General features: G+C 44.7%; 2 protein-coding genes across 2 annotated transcripts; both read left to right on the forward strand.

Moving 5' to 3' along the window:
• Positions 1–6596: 6596 nt before the first annotated feature.
• Positions 6597–7547, forward strand: LOC101544620 (olfactory receptor 2W3-like). The gene has a single exon (XM_004611614.2). The coding sequence runs from the start codon at positions 6597–6599 to the stop codon at positions 7545–7547; it is 951 nt and encodes a 316-aa protein (XP_004611671.2).
• An 11050-nt stretch (positions 7548–18597) lies between these two features.
• LOC101544888 (olfactory receptor 2W3-like) lies at positions 18598–19542 on the forward strand. The gene has a single exon (XM_004611615.2). It carries the CDS (start codon positions 18598–18600, stop codon positions 19540–19542), a length of 945 nt encoding a protein of 314 aa, XP_004611672.2.

Raw genomic sequence — 19542 nt, forward strand, 5'->3', positions numbered from 1 at the left:
AAATCCGGATTGTGTGTTCCTGATCTGCATTCGTCCACATAGCCCTACCCTGGGTTCTAATGTCTTGTTTCTAGGGAGGTTCAGGCCCAGGCCTTCCACACTAGGCTCCTGGAGACCTCTCTTGGCCCCTGTCCTCTTGTTCTTAACTTGTCCTTCAATGTCCTCCCTGACCCCAAGGTTGTTCTATGCGATGTTGCTTAGTTTCCACATGGGTGTGGTTTTCCTGACTTTGTCCTTCGGTTATTTAATAGTTCACAGTTGTACAACTTGATCCAAAAATAAGCACAATGTAAATATTTTCAGCATAGAAATTCATTTTTAAAACGTTTTTGAAAACTTTTAATTGAGTGGGGCTGGAGCGATAGTACAGCGGGGAGGGCATTTGCCTTGCACGAGGCCAACCCGGGTTCGATTCCCAGCATCCCACATGGTCCCCTGAGCACCGCCAGGAGTAATTCCTGAGTGCAGAGCCAGGAGTCCCTGTGCATTGCCGGGTGTGACCCAAAAAGCAAAATAAAAAATTTAATTGAGTAACCATGAGATACGAGGTTACAAAGTTGATCATGGTTGGATTTCAGTCATACAGTGTCCCAACACCCATCTGTCCCTTCACCAGTGCACATTTCCCACCACCAATGTCCCACCCCCCACCTCTATGGCAGACAGTTTTCTTCTATCTCTCATTTTTAGGCACTGTGGTTTGCAATATAGTACAGAAATAGTATCATGCATAGCACTTTACCTCCCTTCAGCTCTCAGTTTTTGTCCAGAATGATAATTCCTGACTATCATTGTCATAGTGTTCCCTTCTCTGTCCTCACTGCACTCCCCCTACCCTTAGTGACAAGCCTTCTACCATGGACCAGTCCTCCTGACCCTGACCTTGTTTCTACTACCTTTGGATACTATTCTTATGCCAAGCATATATATAATGCATATATATCTCACATAAATGCATGCAATCATTCTATATCCCTCTCCCTCTGATTCATTTCACTTGGCATGTCCATCCATGTACTTTTTGGTTGAAGCGCATGATAATACTATTAATGATAGGGCTTCATGCATACTTTTAATCACCGAGAATTTATTGAGACTTGTTAGATGTGCCAAGATCTATCCATGAAATTGTTCTGCATGCATCAGAGATGAACATGGATCCAAACGTTTTAGGCCAGATGCACTGTACTGCCTGTTGTTCATCGATTTCCTCGAGCAGGCATCAGTAACACGCACTGTACACATACAGTCAGCTTGGACCCTCTGCTAGCTTTATGGACTGGGACACTCAGCAACTACCTATGGTTAGGGAAATTCTTGATGACTATAGCACACCCTTTACCTTCCAGAATACTCACGATTCTTATGTGTCTTTTCCTCTTGGAAAACTTCTTCATTTTTAATTTCATCTTTGTTTTAAATCTACTTCAATCATTTCAAATTAGGTCTATTCTACTTCTAGAACGTTCTTTCTATAGAAATTTGATATTATTTGTTCAATTATTCAGATCCTGAATATTTGCTCTTTTCTTATTTGTATCTTCAATCTCATCTTTTGAATCATTATATTCTTCCTTTTCAGAGTTTTATTGTACGGCCACATGTTTTTTCATGATCACTACTTTGAATGCTTAATTAGGTAACATATTTCTATATATTAAAGGTTGTTTTATGGAAAGTTGTTCTCTCATAACCCAATTTTACCTTGAAATCTTGTGCTTTTGGCAAGACAACTTTCCCTGTCCATTTGGCTATTCAACAAGCTTTTAAATTAATGCTAATGGGATTTTTATAATCTAAAATCTAATCAATGACTTAGTGTTTGGACACTAATTTTTGATTTTCTGATGTGTGGTCTATGGCTTTAGTGTTCTTAATGTTGCTGCTGGCTGCCTTAGACGCCCCATAAAGTAGGACACAGCAGCGGAGCACTGGCGTGTTACAGAGAGAGGGGCCATGGGGAGCACAGGGCTTGTGTGGGGAGAAGAGTGTGGCGAGCATGGCCCCATGTCATTCCATCTCACTGAGGTCCTAGATGCACCACCCAGCAGAACACATCTGGGAGGGAAGGAGAGTGTGACTCACAGCAGTTTCTCTCTGGCCTGCCGTAGTGCGACGCTGACTCTTGGGTGCCTGGCACCTCCACCCGGGGCTTCACCAGAACCAAGAACGTGGGCCACCCACTGTTTCTGCTCTCCCTCTGGCTGGGCCTGCAGCTCTGTCAGCTTGGCCCCCTCAGGCCCCGCCTCTCTGCCCCGGTGCACCCACCTGTCTGTCACACAGACACCTGGGTTTTGGCGGGGCCTTCCCGGCAGCCTCTCATGGTTTCTGAGGTGCAGGATGGGCTGCAGAGTCCCCACACTGCAGAAGCCCCCCACCCCCGTGCTGCCCGCTCCTGAGCTTGTTCCCCTCAGGAGGGACAGGGAAGCAGGACGTGCTGCCAGCATTCCGGAGCCGTCTCTCCCAGAACGACTTGTTACTGCAGCCCATCACATCCCTACTGCCGACATACCCCAGTTCACACATCATAAGCTTCCTGATCACTTTAGCAGAAGGAAGGGAAGAAAGGAAGAAGGGAGGAAGGGAAGGAGGGAGGATCCTGTCATTGTGCATACTCAAAAGGACAAACATACATTTTACTAAATTCCTTAACCAATCACCTCACACTTCCCCAATTTCTTCTAAGTTTTCCTTTTTGTGTTTATTCAAATTCTAGTCTTCAATTAATTTTTTAATTTTTAAAGTCAACCTTAATATATATATGTCTTTAAGATTTTGCTTATTTCTTTGGGGCCACACCCAGCAATGCTCAGGATTATTCCTTGCTTTTCACTCAGAAATAATTCCTGGTAGTGCCCAGGGAACGAAACCAAGTCAATCACGTGCAAGGCAAACACCCTACCCTCTGTACTATCTCTCCAGCACCTATGAGATATTTTTAAAGTTTTACATACACATGTTAATGTATCAAAGTATATGATACCTTTTTAAATAAAATACTGATTGATGTATGTCACTATCACTGTATCACTATCATCCTGTTGCTCATTGATTTGCTCGAGCGGGCACCAGTTAAAGTGTCCATTGTGAGATTTGTTGTTACTCTTTGTTTTTTTGGCATATCAAATATGCCATGGGTAGCTTGCCAGGCTCTGTAGTGTGGGCGAGATACTCTCAGTAGCTTGCCGGGCTCTCTGAGAGGGGTAGAGGAGTCGAACATGGGTTGGCCGAGTGCAAGGCAAAATCCCTACCTGCTGTGCTATCGCTCCAGCCTGATTGATATATGTATGCTGATTAATTAAAATGAAAAAATAAACCATTTTGAAAATAAATATCTTACCTTATTAGCTCAAGTTATACTAAATTTTTCATTAATCTATATGCATATATAATTTTTATACTTCCTAGAATAATCTGTTCTTTTTTATATACTTAAAATTTAGACAATAAAACACTAATAAAGGTTCATTTGTGCCCTAAATATTAGGTGAAAATAGTTTTATATTTTTTCACTAGATTCAAGGAGAAAAATGAAGGAAACTTGTAGTAGGATGGGACAATGATGAGTCATTACAGACAACATGAGTCCTGGAGACCAGGGAAGGGGCAAAGGGCTCAGTGTCACTTGTTCTGAGCAACAAGGGGTCTCTCTGCATTTGACTTACACAAGTATTACATTTTTCTTATAAAAAGTATAAATTACAATGGTCCTCATTTTCTGTCTGGACACTGGGGATTGGGGACTTAGATGACTCATGCCTACAGCACAGCACAGCTTGTTGTATACTAATGGGCCCTGTGGGTCAGAAATTGCATCAGATCTAGGCCTATCATGGGTCCAACCAGAGAGTCCCTCACGCTCCTCTGGAGGCTGCTCCAGGCTGTCTCTGCCAAGTCCCTCCCCTCAAATAGCGGCCAGTGAGCAGAGAGAGCAATAGGCCACCAAGACAGCACCTTCCGAGACCCCACAGCGGGGGCCACACCTGTGTGCAGCACCGTGTAGCCCAGGAGGGCAGCAGGCAGCACAAGCCCCACAAGCTCCCGGCTCCGTCTGCATCTGCTCTGTCCTGGCTGACACCCAGAGGCACGAGAGTGAAAATGTGAGTAGACTGTGCACAGAGGTGAGTGCTGGGCCTGCACTCTCGGGTGGTGTGTGAAGCCATAAGCCATAGGGGGGGGGGGCGGGGGACAGTCACAGGGGACGATGCAAAGAAACCAAACACAGCCCGTGAGCAGCACTGCCTCCCTCTCGGAAAGACAGGGATGGGGACAGACGTGCCACCACAGTGTCCACAGACACACCGTGACTCGTGCTACTCTTAGGACACTGGCACACCAGGCACGCAGACCTGTTCTAAGAGATGGCATGTGAACGTACAGAAGAACAGTCAGACAAACCAGTATGTCTCACCCCCCTCGGCCTAGCAAACCCTGCAGAAACAGCCTTCCTCCCCCCCCCACCACCTCCCCCACATAACAGACATGCTCAACCTGAGAAAATCTTCAGGAGGAGGCTGGAGTCCCAGTTTGACCCTGATCCAAATGCACAACCGTCACACAGCCCACAAGACTCACCTCTTATTTTCACTTCCATCTCCTAGAACTCACAAATGTGCATCATGAAAACATGCCACGTAAATCCCTGTGGATACAAAGTGGACTCAGCATTTCCCCCCTAACTTTATATATTTGTCCTAATTCTATTCCACTGCAACTTGTTCATTTCTTTTTCTGAAGTGCTCACGAGGATGATGCAAAAGTTTCTTTAATGAATAACAATGAAGAAGATATACTAAGAGACTCAGAGCAGAAAAGTCTGTATGGGAAGGTAATAAATATTTTATTAAATGATATATAACCACGCATATATACTCCTAGCAAATTCAAAATCCTGAATATTGCTACTTAATTCTGAAGTAATCACATGAGTCCCCTATAAACTTCATCTCATTTTCTAGAGGTAAGTCTTTAAAAGAGTTTGCACTGCATTCTGGACATGTTTTCTATTTTATACTATGGGGGGCAGAGAAATAGTACAGCGGGTAGGGCGTTTGCCTTGCATATGGCTGACCTGGGTTCGATCCCCAGCATCTCATATCATCCCCCAAGCACCACCAGGAGTAATTTCTTAGTGCAGAGTCAGAAGTAACCCTGAGCATCGCTGGGTGTGACCCAAAAAGAAAAAAGAAAAAAAAAGTATACTGTGAGTTCAGACCACATGTGTTTGGTGGCCAAGAACCTCCCTACCCCGCTGGCCAATGGCAATGGGTAAACAAAGGAGGGAACAGGGGCCACCAGGCTGGTTGGTAATCAGCTGCCATTTATTCCAGTCTCACAGTGTTAGTTATAGAGAAATAAAGAAGGGTTGGATGTAGCAATTATACATAGCCATGGTTGCACAAAACAGATGTCAAACCCTTCCTTTAAGGGAAGTACTTCTAGGGCAAAAATCTCATCCTGCTCAGAGATCACCCAAGGACAGAATTCCACCTAAGGGAGTATTTCTTCTTTCATATCCATTTAAAAGGTCATTTAAAATTTACTTCTTAATAATATTTCTAGTCATTTTGTATTAAAATAGAAGGTTGGCTCTTCCTGGGGACATTTCGATATATATATTCCAGACCACAGTCCTCAGGCCAATTTAGTCTTTCTTAACCCCAGCAGAATCCTTATCCAGTTACTTCTTATTTGGTCATGACAGAGTTTGTCCATGACTGTGCTCTTAACTTACTATATGGTTTACGGTGCTTGACCTGTCCCTTTTCAATGCCAGGTAGCTTACAGCTCTCCCTTTTTGATGCCTGGGTACTTTAAAGCTTGCCCTAGGTCCATCCAAGTTCCTCACCAGAACCCTCTTTTGGGGGTTTAGGAACTAAGGGCGACTGACGCTTAAGTCAAGTAAATATAGCAGTCGCCCAGGAATAAATATTATTTGGAGTCAAATAACTCCCCAAATTAAAAAGAATAATATTAACTATCTTCCTGTGTTTATAGAAAAAGGACAGTGCTCTAAAGTAAACTATGCAAGGACATAAAGGGAAAAGAAAAGCAATTATTTCACTCACATATACAAAATCCAGAGTCCTCAGAAGAATCTGACATTATAAGCCACGAAGTCTGGTTTGTGGATATAAGTGATTAATAGGTAGGGGAAGCAGAGAGCAAAGAAGAAGTTAAACAGAGAGGAATAAGAGTGTCTCAGGAGCACTATGATGGATGTAACTCAATTAACTTAAGCTCCCTGCTGCAGGAGAGAAAGGACAAACCAATCTTATCCAACAGTATACGGATTCTCAGAATCTCCGAAAAAAATAGCACGTGACCACAATATATCAGTTTAGTTATCACTTCATTGAATTTAATAATATTCTGAGGGAAATCCAGGTGAGATATACATGCTTCACTTGATTTAATATTGACTGATCTAGTTCATATGCTATCACTGTTTGTAAAAACATTGCTGAGTATAAGAGAGTGTGCCTCCTCATCACTGTTGCTGGGTGAGGAGGTACAAATGGGAAAGACACAGATGATACCAGGACCAGCGAAGGTGTCCCTCAGATCACTGTTGACGTTCATCTCCAGGTGCAGGGATGGATGGAAGAAATGACAGTGCCGTGGAATATTTCATCCTCTTGGGGTTCTCTGACCACCCCCGTCTGGAGAGGGTCCTCTTTGTGGTCATCTTGGTCGCTTATCTCCTGACCCTCATGGGCAACAGCACCATCATCCTGGTGTCCCGGCTGGACCCACACCTCCAGACGCCCATGTACTTCTTCCTCACCCACCTGTCCTTCCTGGATCTCTGCTTCACCACCAGCTCCATCCCGCAGCTGCTCTATAACCTCCACGGACGTGACAAGACCATCAGCTACACAGGCTGTGCCATCCAGCTCTTCCTCTTCCTGGGCCTGGGCGGTGTGGAGTGCCTGCTCCTGGCGGTCATGGCCTACGACCGCTTTGTGGCCGTGTGCAAGCCCCTGCACTACATGGTCATCATGAACCCACGGCTCTGCATGGGCTTGGTGTCGGTGGCTTGGGGCTTGGGGGTGGCCAACTCCATGCACATGTCCCCAGTAACTCTTCACCTTCCCCGCTGTGGGCACTACAGAATAAACCATTATTTGTGTGAATTACCAGCTCTTATCCGCATAGCATGTGTCAACACAGCAGCCGTCGAGGGAACCGAATTTGTCATGGCAGTGATCATTGTACTGATACCCCTGATATTGATCCTCATCTCCTATGGCTACATCGTGAAGGCCGTGTTGCAAATTCGATCTGGATCAGGCCTGCAGAAAGTCTTCAACACCTGCGGTTCCCACCTCACGGTGGTCTCGCTTTTCTATGGAAACATCATCTACATGTACATGCAGCCTGGAAACAGCTCGTCCAAGGACCAGGGAAAGTTCCTCACCCTCTTCTACAACATAGTCACCCCACTCCTGAACCCCCTGATCTACACTCTCAGGAACAAGGAGGTGAAGGGGGCTCTGAGAAGGCAGCTGCTGCGTGACAGAGACGGGGGCAAGGGGGGAGGGTGACTGGAGAGAGGAGCATCTCCGTTGGGGTCAGGTCCAATGGCTTATGCTTCCTGATGTTCATGTCTTCTCCTGCACTCCCACAGACCATGTCAGGTCCAACAATATGTCCTCTTGATGCCGCCCGACCACACCACCACCAACCCCCCTCTTGTCCTGTGGGTGGCGGGGGCAGAGACCCAAGTGAGATATGTCTGACAGAGATGAGATTCCTTAACATGAACCCCTACCTCCATTTAACTTCTACCCCAAAGGCAAGGTTTCATCTTTGTTTATTGCTGAGTAGCATTTCATTCTGCATACATACTGTATCTTCTTTACCAACTCACAATTCATGATAACAAATACTTAAGCTTTGAATATAAGATTAAGATTAAGCAGCAAAACAGTATGAAGGGGAAGAACAAGCAAACCCAAAGTAACACTAGCACTGTGGTAGAAAGTCTTGGGCACTCTGGTGGTGGTGGAAGAGCAGTAATTCTGTGTCCCAGAAGTGTGAACAGAAACATTTGCACCCAAAATGCTACATGCACAATTTAAAAAAGATAGATGTGATACTTTTAATACCTCAGTGCAAGGGGAAGCCTCTGTTCCATCAGTATTTTACCTTACTTATTGTTTATTTTCTGTTCCATAACAAATTTCTGGGTATGAGTCAGATGATCTTAGCACACCACACATTGCCACATTGAATATATCAGAACAGAGGACTTTAAGCTGATCAATCAAGAAACAATAGGTAAAGGGGAACGACCTGAAAGTACTCATCTGTGAAAGTCACAAGTTAAGGGGCCGGGGAGATAGATCAGCACTCAGGCATCCTGGGTTCAATCCCCTGCACTGCTAATGGTCCCTCAGGCCTGCAAGGGGCAAACCCTGAGCACCACCAGGGCAGCCAAAAGAAACCCAAAACAGTCTCAAGTGAAAAGGAGAATACCCATTGGTGAGGGTGGCTCCAAAGAGGCGCTGGAAGAATGGAGTGAGCAAGTCTCCGGGAACTCTCCAGCGGACACGCCAGCAACTTTATCATGCGTGACAGGTACCTTTGCTTACTATACCTTTCCTGGAAACCTCAACAGGCCCTCAACAGATTCAGTCTCGGAGTTTGACTCTTTGCAGATCTGTCCGTGTTCAGGACTGTCAGGCTCCTTGATACACACGCTCCTCACTCTCCCCTGGAGGTCTGTACTGTCTGATGCAGCATCTCTGTCCTGTGCCCAGTCCTATTGATTTCCTCTCTTCTACTCTGTGAGTCTGATTGGAAAATGGTCTATGGGGCTCAATTTTGTAAAAGAAACAACCCCAGGAGTCACTGACCTTCGATGTAACCTATTTGATATTTCTTTCATTTAATTCCCATGGTTACTTTCAACTTTACTGATTTTTGACTCATAATTTTTTCTTATTTCTAGTTACTTTAGGTATATGCCACGTTTCCTAAGAGATTTCTCCTTTTTCCCTAAGATAAGTAAACATAAACTTCCTTCTCAGAGTCACTGTTCTCTGGTCCCTGGTTTCTGGAAGGTCATGTCTTCATTGTAATTTATCTCTCTCCCTTCTCTCCGGAGGTACAGCTAGCCGTGCTCAGGGGCTACCCAGACTCAGTGTTTGCTGGGGTCCCTCCCAGCAGTGCTCATGGTACTGTGCAGTGCCGGGGCCAACCCCACATGTCCTACAGATTGAAAAAGTGAGTCAGCCCTTTTGAGATAGCTCTTGGACCAATATACCTTTGTAATTTTAATTATTTTTAATGGTTTAAAGAGCTGTGATCACACATTCATTGATAGTTGAGCTTTCAGCATATAATGTTCCAACACCAACCCCACCATCAGTGTCAAATCCCCTCCAGCAACGTTCTCAGACTCCATCCCTCCCATCACCCCCATTCCCTGCCACTCCTGCCGCTTGACAGGCATATGACAAAATTCAGTGTTCGCAACTTAGATCTCATGTGTTCAGTGCTGATGAGTCTGTCCTTTGTATGCAGAGCTATAACACCCTCCCAGTGACCTCACTGGTTCCAAGGATGTTCAACAGAATGTTGTTTAGTCCACAGGGGTGTGGTTTTCTTACTGTGCTATTTTATCATTCACAATAGTACCATTTTGATTCCTCTTGCCCACAAAAAATCTCCATATACTTTTGTTTTTTTAATTTCAAGTACTGTGATTTAAAATACAGGTAAAGATGGTTCATGAGTCCAGTGGTCTAGCTGAATACCCTGCACCCAAGTGTTCTCTTCCTTCTACCATTGTCTCAGAGAACCCTCCCAGCATACCCCACTTGCCACCCTTGGAAAATCCAGTTCTGTAAACTAATTCTCAGGTTCAAATGTCTTTCGCAACCCCTTCTTCCCATCCTGTGTTTCTTTATAGCCCACAAACGGGAGGTCACTCTGTGTATGTCGCTCTCCTTCTGGGTGATTCTCTCCAGTTCCACTCACTGGACTTTTAATCATCAGGAAATAATTGATATGGATCATAAATAGGTCAGACCTTAAGATCATCTCATCTACATTGTAGTTGATTATTTACTCTGCTGTTTTAGGGCAGAATACACGGAAAGCATCTATTAAACACATCTTATCAAAGTTGTCACTGGGAAAATTGTTTCTCCGCCAAGATTCTGAATTAATTGTCACCACTATGAGGAAGGATAAAGTTTCTTTATTTTGTGACTGTCAGTACATTTTGATGTGTTCATATCTGGTTCATATACTTCCTGTATCGATCCCTTTATTAGGTCCATCTTTATCTCTTACCTTTTTTGACTTGAAGTTTGTTTCTGCTCTTTTCAATGCTGGGGTTTGGAATGCCACTTTCAACCCTACCTCTAAATTTGGTTCTCTGTCCAGTGCTACTCAGTCTCCTATAGGCCACACAGATAGGCTGTGATTTGTTTTTCCTTTGGGGTCACACCTGGCAATGCACAGGGGTTACTCCTGGCAGTGCTCAGGGGACCATGTGGCATGCTGTGAATCGAACCCGGGTTGACCAAGTGTAAGGCAAACACCGTACTCGCTGTGCTATCATTCCAGCCCCCACACTGTGATTTTCAATTGGTGAGTTTGTTCATTTATATTTAGGGTGACTATTGCTATAAGAGGGCAGCTACTGTCATTTTATTTCATTTTATTATGCTGCCTACTTAAAGCCTATTTACTGTTTTCTTTCCCACACACATTCATCCACTTCATAAACTATTTCTGGTGATTATTCTATTACTAGAGTCGGGCTCCATTATGACAATATTTATGCTTGTGATGTACACAGTTCCTCACTTCAACCCCAGCAAAGTGCCCACAACTGTAGGATGACATTACTTTGTCCTTTCCCTCCTTGCCACTAGTAGCTTGTCCCGGTTTTCCCCGGAGTTTAGGCTAACCCCAGTCATACCCATCAAGGTGTTCCCGAATCTCTCCCATCCCTTTGTTTACCTATAACCACTTCTCCATGCTCTCTTCCCCCAAAAGAGTTAATCCGAGGCTTTCCCTTAATCTGACGCTGCTAATTTGCAAGGTCAGACCTTCCTAGGATACTGAATTTATAATATATAAGTTAATATTGCCTTTCTCCTCTTCTTGTGCCTTTTGAATAATTTACTTTAAAGCTATATCTGTTTTGTATAGACACAAGAAGACAATATTATGTTTTTATAACATGGGAATTAATTGGCCTCGAACATTATTCCTTCCCGGGCATCTGCTTTCTCCACTTAAGCCTCAGTTGCCCTCAGTTCCTAGCACCCCAAAGTAGGGTCCCCGACGTGAGACGGGAAGGATCCAGGGCAAGCGGTGAGTTATGTGCTACCCTGGCATCGAGATGGGCCTAGCCAAAGTGCCTAAGTCTTAACGATAAGTTAAGAGCTTGATCATAGACAAATGCTGTCATGATCCAATAGTAATTATGAGACTGGGACCCTGCCAGGGATAGGAAAGACTGATCTGGCCTGAGCACTGTAGTCTGAGATTGAGATGGCCCCAGGAGAGCAATTCTATAAGCTTTAATGCATCTCTTATTGTGTCCATACAAAATAATTAATATTATGAATTCTTATATGTTTGCTGGCTGAGGAGAAGAGAAACACATTCATGGGACTCTGCCCTTGGGTGGATCTTCCTGCTGAAAGAGAATTAAGTCCTACGAGAAGCAACCCCTGAGGGAAAAGAACCATACCCTATTGATGGTGACCACACCTATGTGTATGCCCCAACCCCCTCATGCTGGGGAGATTTAACTAGGCTGTAAGAGTGGGTTGGGGGGCCAGATCCACGGGCCAGATCCACAGATCCAGAGAGAGACCGAGAGCCAGGAGAGAAGCAGGGAGAGAGAATGAAATAAACTGATTGAGCAACCAGTCTGGCCTTCTTCCTTCCATCACCTGCCCTCGACCGAGGGCACAAACAGCGGTTCCCGGGCACCAAACGTGAGCGCTGAGACAGAACCACCGGGAGAGCCCGAGAGTACCCTCGCCCGTCGGCGAGCTTTAGTTTTTTACACACAACCTTCCACAAAATTACCTCATGTTACTTTCTGTTCAATTGTAAAGTTGCTTTTGTTTTGTTAGAAGAGCTCCTTTTGACATTTTTTTTTTGGTAAGGGAAGTCAAATCATGAGAAATTTCTTGGATTCTATTGTCCAAGCACAGCTTAGTTTTCTCCTTATAGCTGGAAGAGTCAATTGCATGATAGCCTATTACTAGTCTACTATTACTAGTGTATTATTATTAGTCTATTAGTATGAGTCTCTTATTAATAGTCTATTATTCGTAGTCTATTATTAAATAGTCTATTAATAGTCTTTTATTAACAGTCTATTATTAAGAGTCTATTGCATGATAGAGTATTACTGTTACTAACTGGCAGTTTTTGTCTCTGAGTGTTTGATTAAACTCATAAGACAGCTTTATGTCCTTACAGTTTTCTCTAGTTTCCTTCCATGTTCCTTCTTTCCTGTGATCTGCAGTGTCCCTATAACAAGGGTTGGCCTCTGCATCAGCTCTGTGGACTCGCATACACGGTTACTCCCCTAGCTTTGGGGACCACTATTTCACTGCATAACTTCTCTACCCTTCCTCGCCGTCTCCACCATCTGGGATACCCATTGCTCATTTGCTGACCTCCACCTGAATTTTTGCTAGTTGTTTTCCTTTATTTTTCTTTTTACTTTTTCTCGAAGGGGGGGCGGGTGGTGGCAGGGAGGCCTTGAGAACACCCAGCGATTCTCAGGGCTCACTCCTGACTCTGTACTCAATGAGCAAGCCTATCGTGGCTCCAGGGATCACATGCAATGCTGGGGACAGAAGCAGGATTGACTGCAGAAAATGCACGTGCCTTAACCCTTGTATTCTCTCTTTGTCCCCATAGTTTTCTACCTTGAGCTCACTGAATTGTTTCTCAATATGATCAATTCTATTTCCATAATGTATTTGCTATAGCACCTTGATCTCATTTGATGAGTTCTTCAGGCCCTGAAAGTTTTTAAGGCACTGTTATTTATGAAGTTATTCATTGTTGAGTTTCAGGCGAACAATGTTCCAGCCCCAATCCCATCACCAGTGTAGACCCTGAATATTTTTAATTTCTTATTCATATCTTGAGTCTCCTCCTCATATTCTTAATTATATTCTTGTTCTTCTGTGTTTTATTTTTCATGAGCACCACTTTGAATCTTAGGTAGTATCACTGTATCACTGTTATCCTGTTGCTCATTGATTTGCTCAAGCGAGCACCAGTAACATCTCCATTGTGAGACTTGTGGTTACTGTTTCTGGCATATCAAATATGCCTTAGGTAACTTGCCGGGCGTTGCCATATGGGCAGGATACTCTTGTTAGCTTGCTGGGCTCTCTGAGAGGGACGGAGGAATTGAACCCGGATCGGCTGCGTGCAAGGCAAATGCCCTACCCACTGTGCTAAACCATTTTCCGAAGAATAGGTTTCTCTCACAATCTACATTTACTACAAAATCTCAGGTTAATGGTGGAATGTTTACTGTGTCCATTTGGTTATTCTACTACCTTAAATTAATGCTTTTTATCTTGATAAGCAACTTATAACTTTTTTTTTCAGCTGTAGTGTGTAGCATTTGTATTCTATTGTTGCTGCTGGCTGCCTTAGACGGCACATAAAGTAGGACACAGCAGCAGAGCACTGGCGTGTTACAGAGAGAGGGGAACATGGGGGGCACAGGGCTTGTGTGGGGAGAACAGTGTGGCGAGCATGGCCCCATGTCATTCCATCTCACTGAGGTCCTAGATGCACCACCCAGCAGAACACATCTGGGATGGAAGGAGAGTGTGATCCACAGCAGCTTCTCTCTGGCCTGCCTTAGTGCGACGCTGACTCTTGGGTGCCTGGAACCTCCACCCGGGGCTTCACCAGCACCAAGAACGTGGGCCACCCACTGTTTCTGCTCTCCCTCTGGCTGGGCCTGCAGCTCTGTCACCTCGGCCCCCTCAGGCCAAGCCTCTCTGCCCCGGTGCACCCACCTGTCTGTCACACAGACACCTGGGTTTCGGCGTGGCCTTCCCGGCAGCCTCTGCTGGTTTCTGAGGTGCAGGATGGGCTGCAGAGTCCCCACACTGCAGAAGCCCCCCGTGCTGCCTGTTCCTGAGCATGTTCTCCTCAGGAGGGAGAGGGAAGCAGGACGTGCTGCCAGAATGCTGGAGCCATCTCTCCCAGCATGACTTTAAATAGTGACTCCTTCAAATCCATGAGTCCCTCATCTCAGTCCTGCACACTTAGACACCCCTCCCTGCAGCCTGCCTGGGTTTCCTGCCACCCACCACCCCTACTGCTGACGTGCCCCAGTTACACATTGGAAGTTTCCTAATCACCTTAACCACACTTTTTGCTTGAAGGGGGAAACTGTAAGATTTTCACACTGAGTTCTATTATCTGAAGCCATCTAATTCTACCAAGTTTTGTTGAAAGTTTAACAAAAAAAATGTGTGTACCCAAGAATAGTAGAAATAAGTACCAGGAGGTTGTCTCCATGGCTTGGAGGCTGGTCTCTCATTCTGGGCAACTCAGAGAAGGGAACACCAAGTAAAATGTGATTGGAGGTCATGTGGGGGAAAGATGATGCGGGCCCAATTTAGACTAGAGACTGAACACAATGGCCACTCAACACTTTTATTGCAAACCATAACACCTAATCAGAAAGAGAGAACAAAAGGGAATACCCTCCTATAGTGGCAGTGTGGGGTGGGGGGGAGACAGGACTGGCGAGGGGGGAGAGGGATGTTGGGTTTACTTTTGGTAGAGAATGGGCACTGGTGAAGGGATGGGTTATCAAATTTTGTAAGGGAGAATCATGAGCACAAAAATGTATAAATCTGAAACTGTACCCTCACGTTGACTCACTAATTAAAAATAAACTATTAAAATTAAAAAAATAAAAAAAATAAAAAGTGAAAAAAATAAGAACATTTGTAAAAAAAATAAATAAAAAATAAATAAATAAAATATGCTTTGAGGTGGTGGGAGTGGGCAGGAGGAAAATATGACATTAATGATATGAAATGTTCACTGGCGAAGGAATGCGAACATTGTATGATTAAAACTCAATGATAAACAAAAAAAATGTGTGTAGAGCAAATAACAAATTTGATCATTTTCCCCATATATCTCAGGTGATGGCTGGAGCGATAGTACAGCTGGTAGGGTGTTTGCCTTGCACATGGCCGACCCAGGTTTGATTCCTCCACCCCTCTCAGAGAGCCCGCAAAGCTACCGAGAGTATCTCGCCCCCACAGCAGAGCCTGGCATGCTACCCGTGGTTTATTCGATATGCCAAAAACAGTAACAACAAGTCTCACAACGAAGACATGACTGGTGCCTGCTCGAGCTAATCAATTAGCAACGGGATGACAGTGATACAGTGATCTCAGGTGAATGTTCAAAGTCAAGAGCCAATCATCTAGCACGTTGGAAGACTGAAAAGGCAAAGTAGAAAAGAGGTGACACATGGAGCAGACAGAAAACAGAGAGTGAAATAGCCCCACTATAGCAGGATGAAGAACACGGCAACAGTGACTCAGCATGGCAGCTTAGGAGCAGGGTCACAATGGGTAGGGAAACTTGGAACAGGAGAATTTTCAAATCTGCTCTTCAGCAATGAACCCTCATGACAGGCATATGTTGTCGGTGTACTGCTGAGACCCTTGAATCCTTTCCTCTTCTACACTCAACATGAAAGGAAGAACATGGTCTATAACTGCACAGAATACAGAGTGACAATTTCTTCTGCTCTACAATCCCCTTTCTGGAATCTTCTTTCATTTCTTGATTCTGTGACTATACCTACTCAAAAATACTAAACTCTCATTTTGATATTTTCCCAGTACATCAGCTCACTCTAGTTCAGGTTTTTCTAACATTACATCTCTGAAAGAATTCAAACTATTATTGAATGTATTGTTACTAACAAAATTCTAGTCTTATAAGGAGATATTTGTCTCTACAAGATAAAAAAAATGTTATTTTGTCAGTATTATAAATCAAATTGCATGATACATTCTCATTTTCATCATAAATTTTAGAAAGTAAATTATAAATCAATGTACACTAATAAATCTCAGTTGTAAAATAGAAAAAACTAAACATATTTTCCTACAGTAAGCCTATGGATATTAAAGTTTATAGTAGCCCTATAAATATGGAAGTTTAAATTATCATGCATCAGAGAAATTTTTACACTCCCTGGGAAAGGCTTTCTTTCATTAATATACTAAAATTTTTTAGAAACTAAAATTATTAGATTCTGAAGCTGATATTAAAAATGAGTCAAAATACTTTTCCCTACTTTCAGCAGGATGAAGGAAAAAATGCATGACCAGTTCAGGTCTGAGTTTGATTAAGCCTCAGTGGATATGACACACGTCATACTTCTTGGACAATAGTAGGGGCAAGTGGTCCAGCACAGACCGGGTTTACTGGACATCAACAATGCATCTCCAATTCACTCAGATGAACATGTCTTACAACAAGCGACACGCACTAATGGTCCTCATTTTCTGTCTGGACCCTCTGGGACTGAGGACTTACATGACTCACACCTACAGCACACCATGGTATGTACTAATGGCCCCCAAGGGCCCGAAGTTACCTCAGATCTGGACCTGTTGTGGACCCAGTCAGAGAGTCCCTCACGCTCCTCTGGAGGCTGCTCCAGGCTGTCCCTGCCAAGTCCCTCCCCTCAAATAGGGGCTAGTTAGCAGAGAGAGCAATGGGCCACCGAGGACAGCACCTTCCACGCCCCCACAGCAGGAGCCACACCTGTGTGCAGCACCGTGTAGCCCAGGAGGGCAGCAGGCAGCACAAGCCCCATGAGCTCCTGGCTTCATCTCTGTCTGCTCTGTCCTGGCTGACACCCAGAGGCACGAGAGTGAAAATGTGAGTAGACTGTGCACGGGAGCTGAGAGCTGGGCCTGCATTCTGGGTGTGTGTGAAGATATAGGGTGGGTATTGGGGTGGGGAAACTCACAGGGGACAATGCAAAGAAACCGAACACAGCCCGTGAGCAGCAATGCCTCCCTCTGGGAAAGACGGCGATGGGGACAGACATGCCACCACAGTGTCCACAGACACACCGTGACTCATGCTACTCTTAGGACAAGTGACACACCAGGCACGCAGACGTGTTCCTAAGAGACAGCAAGCAGAGCTGCCAAAGTCAGAATACAAAATAATAATGCCTTGTTCCCCTCAGTCTGTCAGACCCTGCATGGAGTAACAATTTCCTCCCACATCCAACCTGAGAAGATCTTCAGGAGACTGGAGGTCAAGTTTGATCTGATCCAAACACATGTCCTTTCACACAACCCACTAGACTCACCTGCTCATTCTCACTTCTATTTCCTAGAACTCACAGACATGCACCATAAAGGTGTGCAGCTGTCAGCTTGGAAACTGGCCTCACATGCTGGGGGAAAAGGCAGCTGAGATAGAGAAGGGAACTCCAAGTAGAGGATGTGGGGAGGACCCATTCAGGATGAAAGATGCGTGCCGAAAGTAGACTATAGACCAAACATGATGGCCACTCAATACCTCTATTGCAAACTACAACACCCCAAAGGAGAGAGAACAAAAGAGAATGCCCTTCCGCAGAGGCAGGGTGGGGTGGTGGGATGGATGCTGGGAACATTGGTAGAGGAGAATGGCTCTGGTGGAGGGATGGGTAAACGATCACTTTATGACTGAAGTGCAAACACAAAAATTTCCTAATTGTACCTAATGATGATTCACTAATGAAAAATGCAAAAATTAATAAAAAGAAAAAGAAACAGGAAAAATATTGTGCAGTCGTGTTGTAAATCTTGTCACTATGGTGCCCTAGTGAAAGCAAATTTAATTCATTGTTTTCCTTCCTGTCTCCATTTTTCCTAATTTTCTTTCCCTTACTTTTTTATTTTTTGTTTAAAGATGATGATGCAAAAGTCTCTTTGAAAATGGAATAAAAGTGGTGAGGATGTATCACCAGACTCAGATTAAGGAGAAAAGAATTTATGGTGATGTATGAAAACCATCATTAAAATATATTGATGCATGTATATGTGCTCCTTGTAAATTAAAAAATCATAACTATTCAATAATAATAATAATGACAGATTCAAGGTAAAAATAAAGCTTCCCTTAATTCCATCTTACCCTCTAAAGATAAGGTTCAACAATTTAGGAGTATAATTATAGATGTTTTTTAATTTAAAAAATATATATATACATATTCTCAGAATTTCTGGCAATAAAATGTACTTGGCACATCACAGGATATCAGAATTTGGTTTCTACTTTTTAAAAATATAACTTAGGTGATAATTTCAGGAGAGAATCCACATTTACACTTGATTTAGTACTAAACTGATTAAGATCATACACTGTCACTGTTTCTACAATCCCTCTGAGACGAAGATGAGCAAGGGAGCCCACGTGTCACTGTTACTGGGTGATTGGGTACAACAGGAAAGACAGAGATGACTGCCTGGTCTCCTGCCACTGTCCCTTAAATCACCTGTGACGTGACCAGTGTCGACATTCTCTTCAGGTGCAGGCATGGATGGAACCAACAATAGCGCCCAGGCACATTTCATCCTCTTGGGGTTCTCTGACCACCCCCGTCTGGAGAGGGTCCTCTTTGTGGTCATCTTGGTCGCTTATCTCCTGACCCTCGTGGGCAACAGCACCATCATCCTGGTGTCCCGGCTGGACCCACACCTCCAGACGCCCATGTACTTCTTCCTCACCCATCTGTCCTTCCTGGATCTCTGCCTAACCACCAGCTCCATCCCGCAGCTGCTCTATAACCTCCACGGACATGACAAGACCATCAGCTACACAGGCTGTGCCATCCAGCTCTCCCTCTTCCTGGGCCTGGGCACAGTAGAGTGCCTGCTCCTGGCAGTCATGGCCTACGACCGCTTTGTGGCCGTGTGCAAGCCCCTGCACTACATGGTTATCATGAACCCACGGCTCTGCACGCACTTGGTCTTAGTGGCCTGGGGCATGGGGGTGGCCAACTCCTTGGTCATGCCCTCTATTGCCATGCACCTTCCCCGCTGTGGGCACCACAGAATAAACCACTTTGTGTGTGAATTACCAGCTCTCATCCACATAGCGTGTGTTAACACAGCAGCTGTCGAGGGAACCGTCTTTGTCTTGGCGGCAATCATTGCGCTGTTACCCCTGATTTTCATCCTCATCTCCTATGGCTGCATCGTGAGGGCCGTGTTGCAAATTCGATCTGGATCAGGCCTGCAGAAAGTCTTCAACACCTGCGGTTCCCACCTCACGGTGGTCTCGCTTTTCTATGGAAACATCATCTACATGTACATGCAGCCTGGAAACAGCTCGTCCCAGGACCAGGGAAAGTTCCTCACCCTCTTCTACAGCATAGTCACCCCACTCCTGAACCCCCTGATCTACACTCTCAGGAACAAGGAGGTGAAGGGAGCTCTGAGGAGGCAGCTGCTGCGTGACAGAGAGGGGGGAAAAGGGTGA

This window comes from Sorex araneus, chromosome 2 (genome assembly GCF_027595985.1).
Source record: "Sorex araneus isolate mSorAra2 chromosome 2, mSorAra2.pri, whole genome shotgun sequence".
Lineage (NCBI taxonomy): Eukaryota > Metazoa > Chordata > Mammalia > Eulipotyphla > Soricidae > Sorex > Sorex araneus.

Coding starts and splice junctions, on each gene's coding strand:
- LOC101544888 (XM_004611615.2), top strand. CDS start 18,598: ATGGATGGAACCAACAATAGCGCCCAGGCACATTTCATCCTCTTGGGG.
- LOC101544620 (XM_004611614.2), top strand. CDS start 6,597: ATGGATGGAAGAAATGACAGTGCCGTGGAATATTTCATCCTCTTGGGG.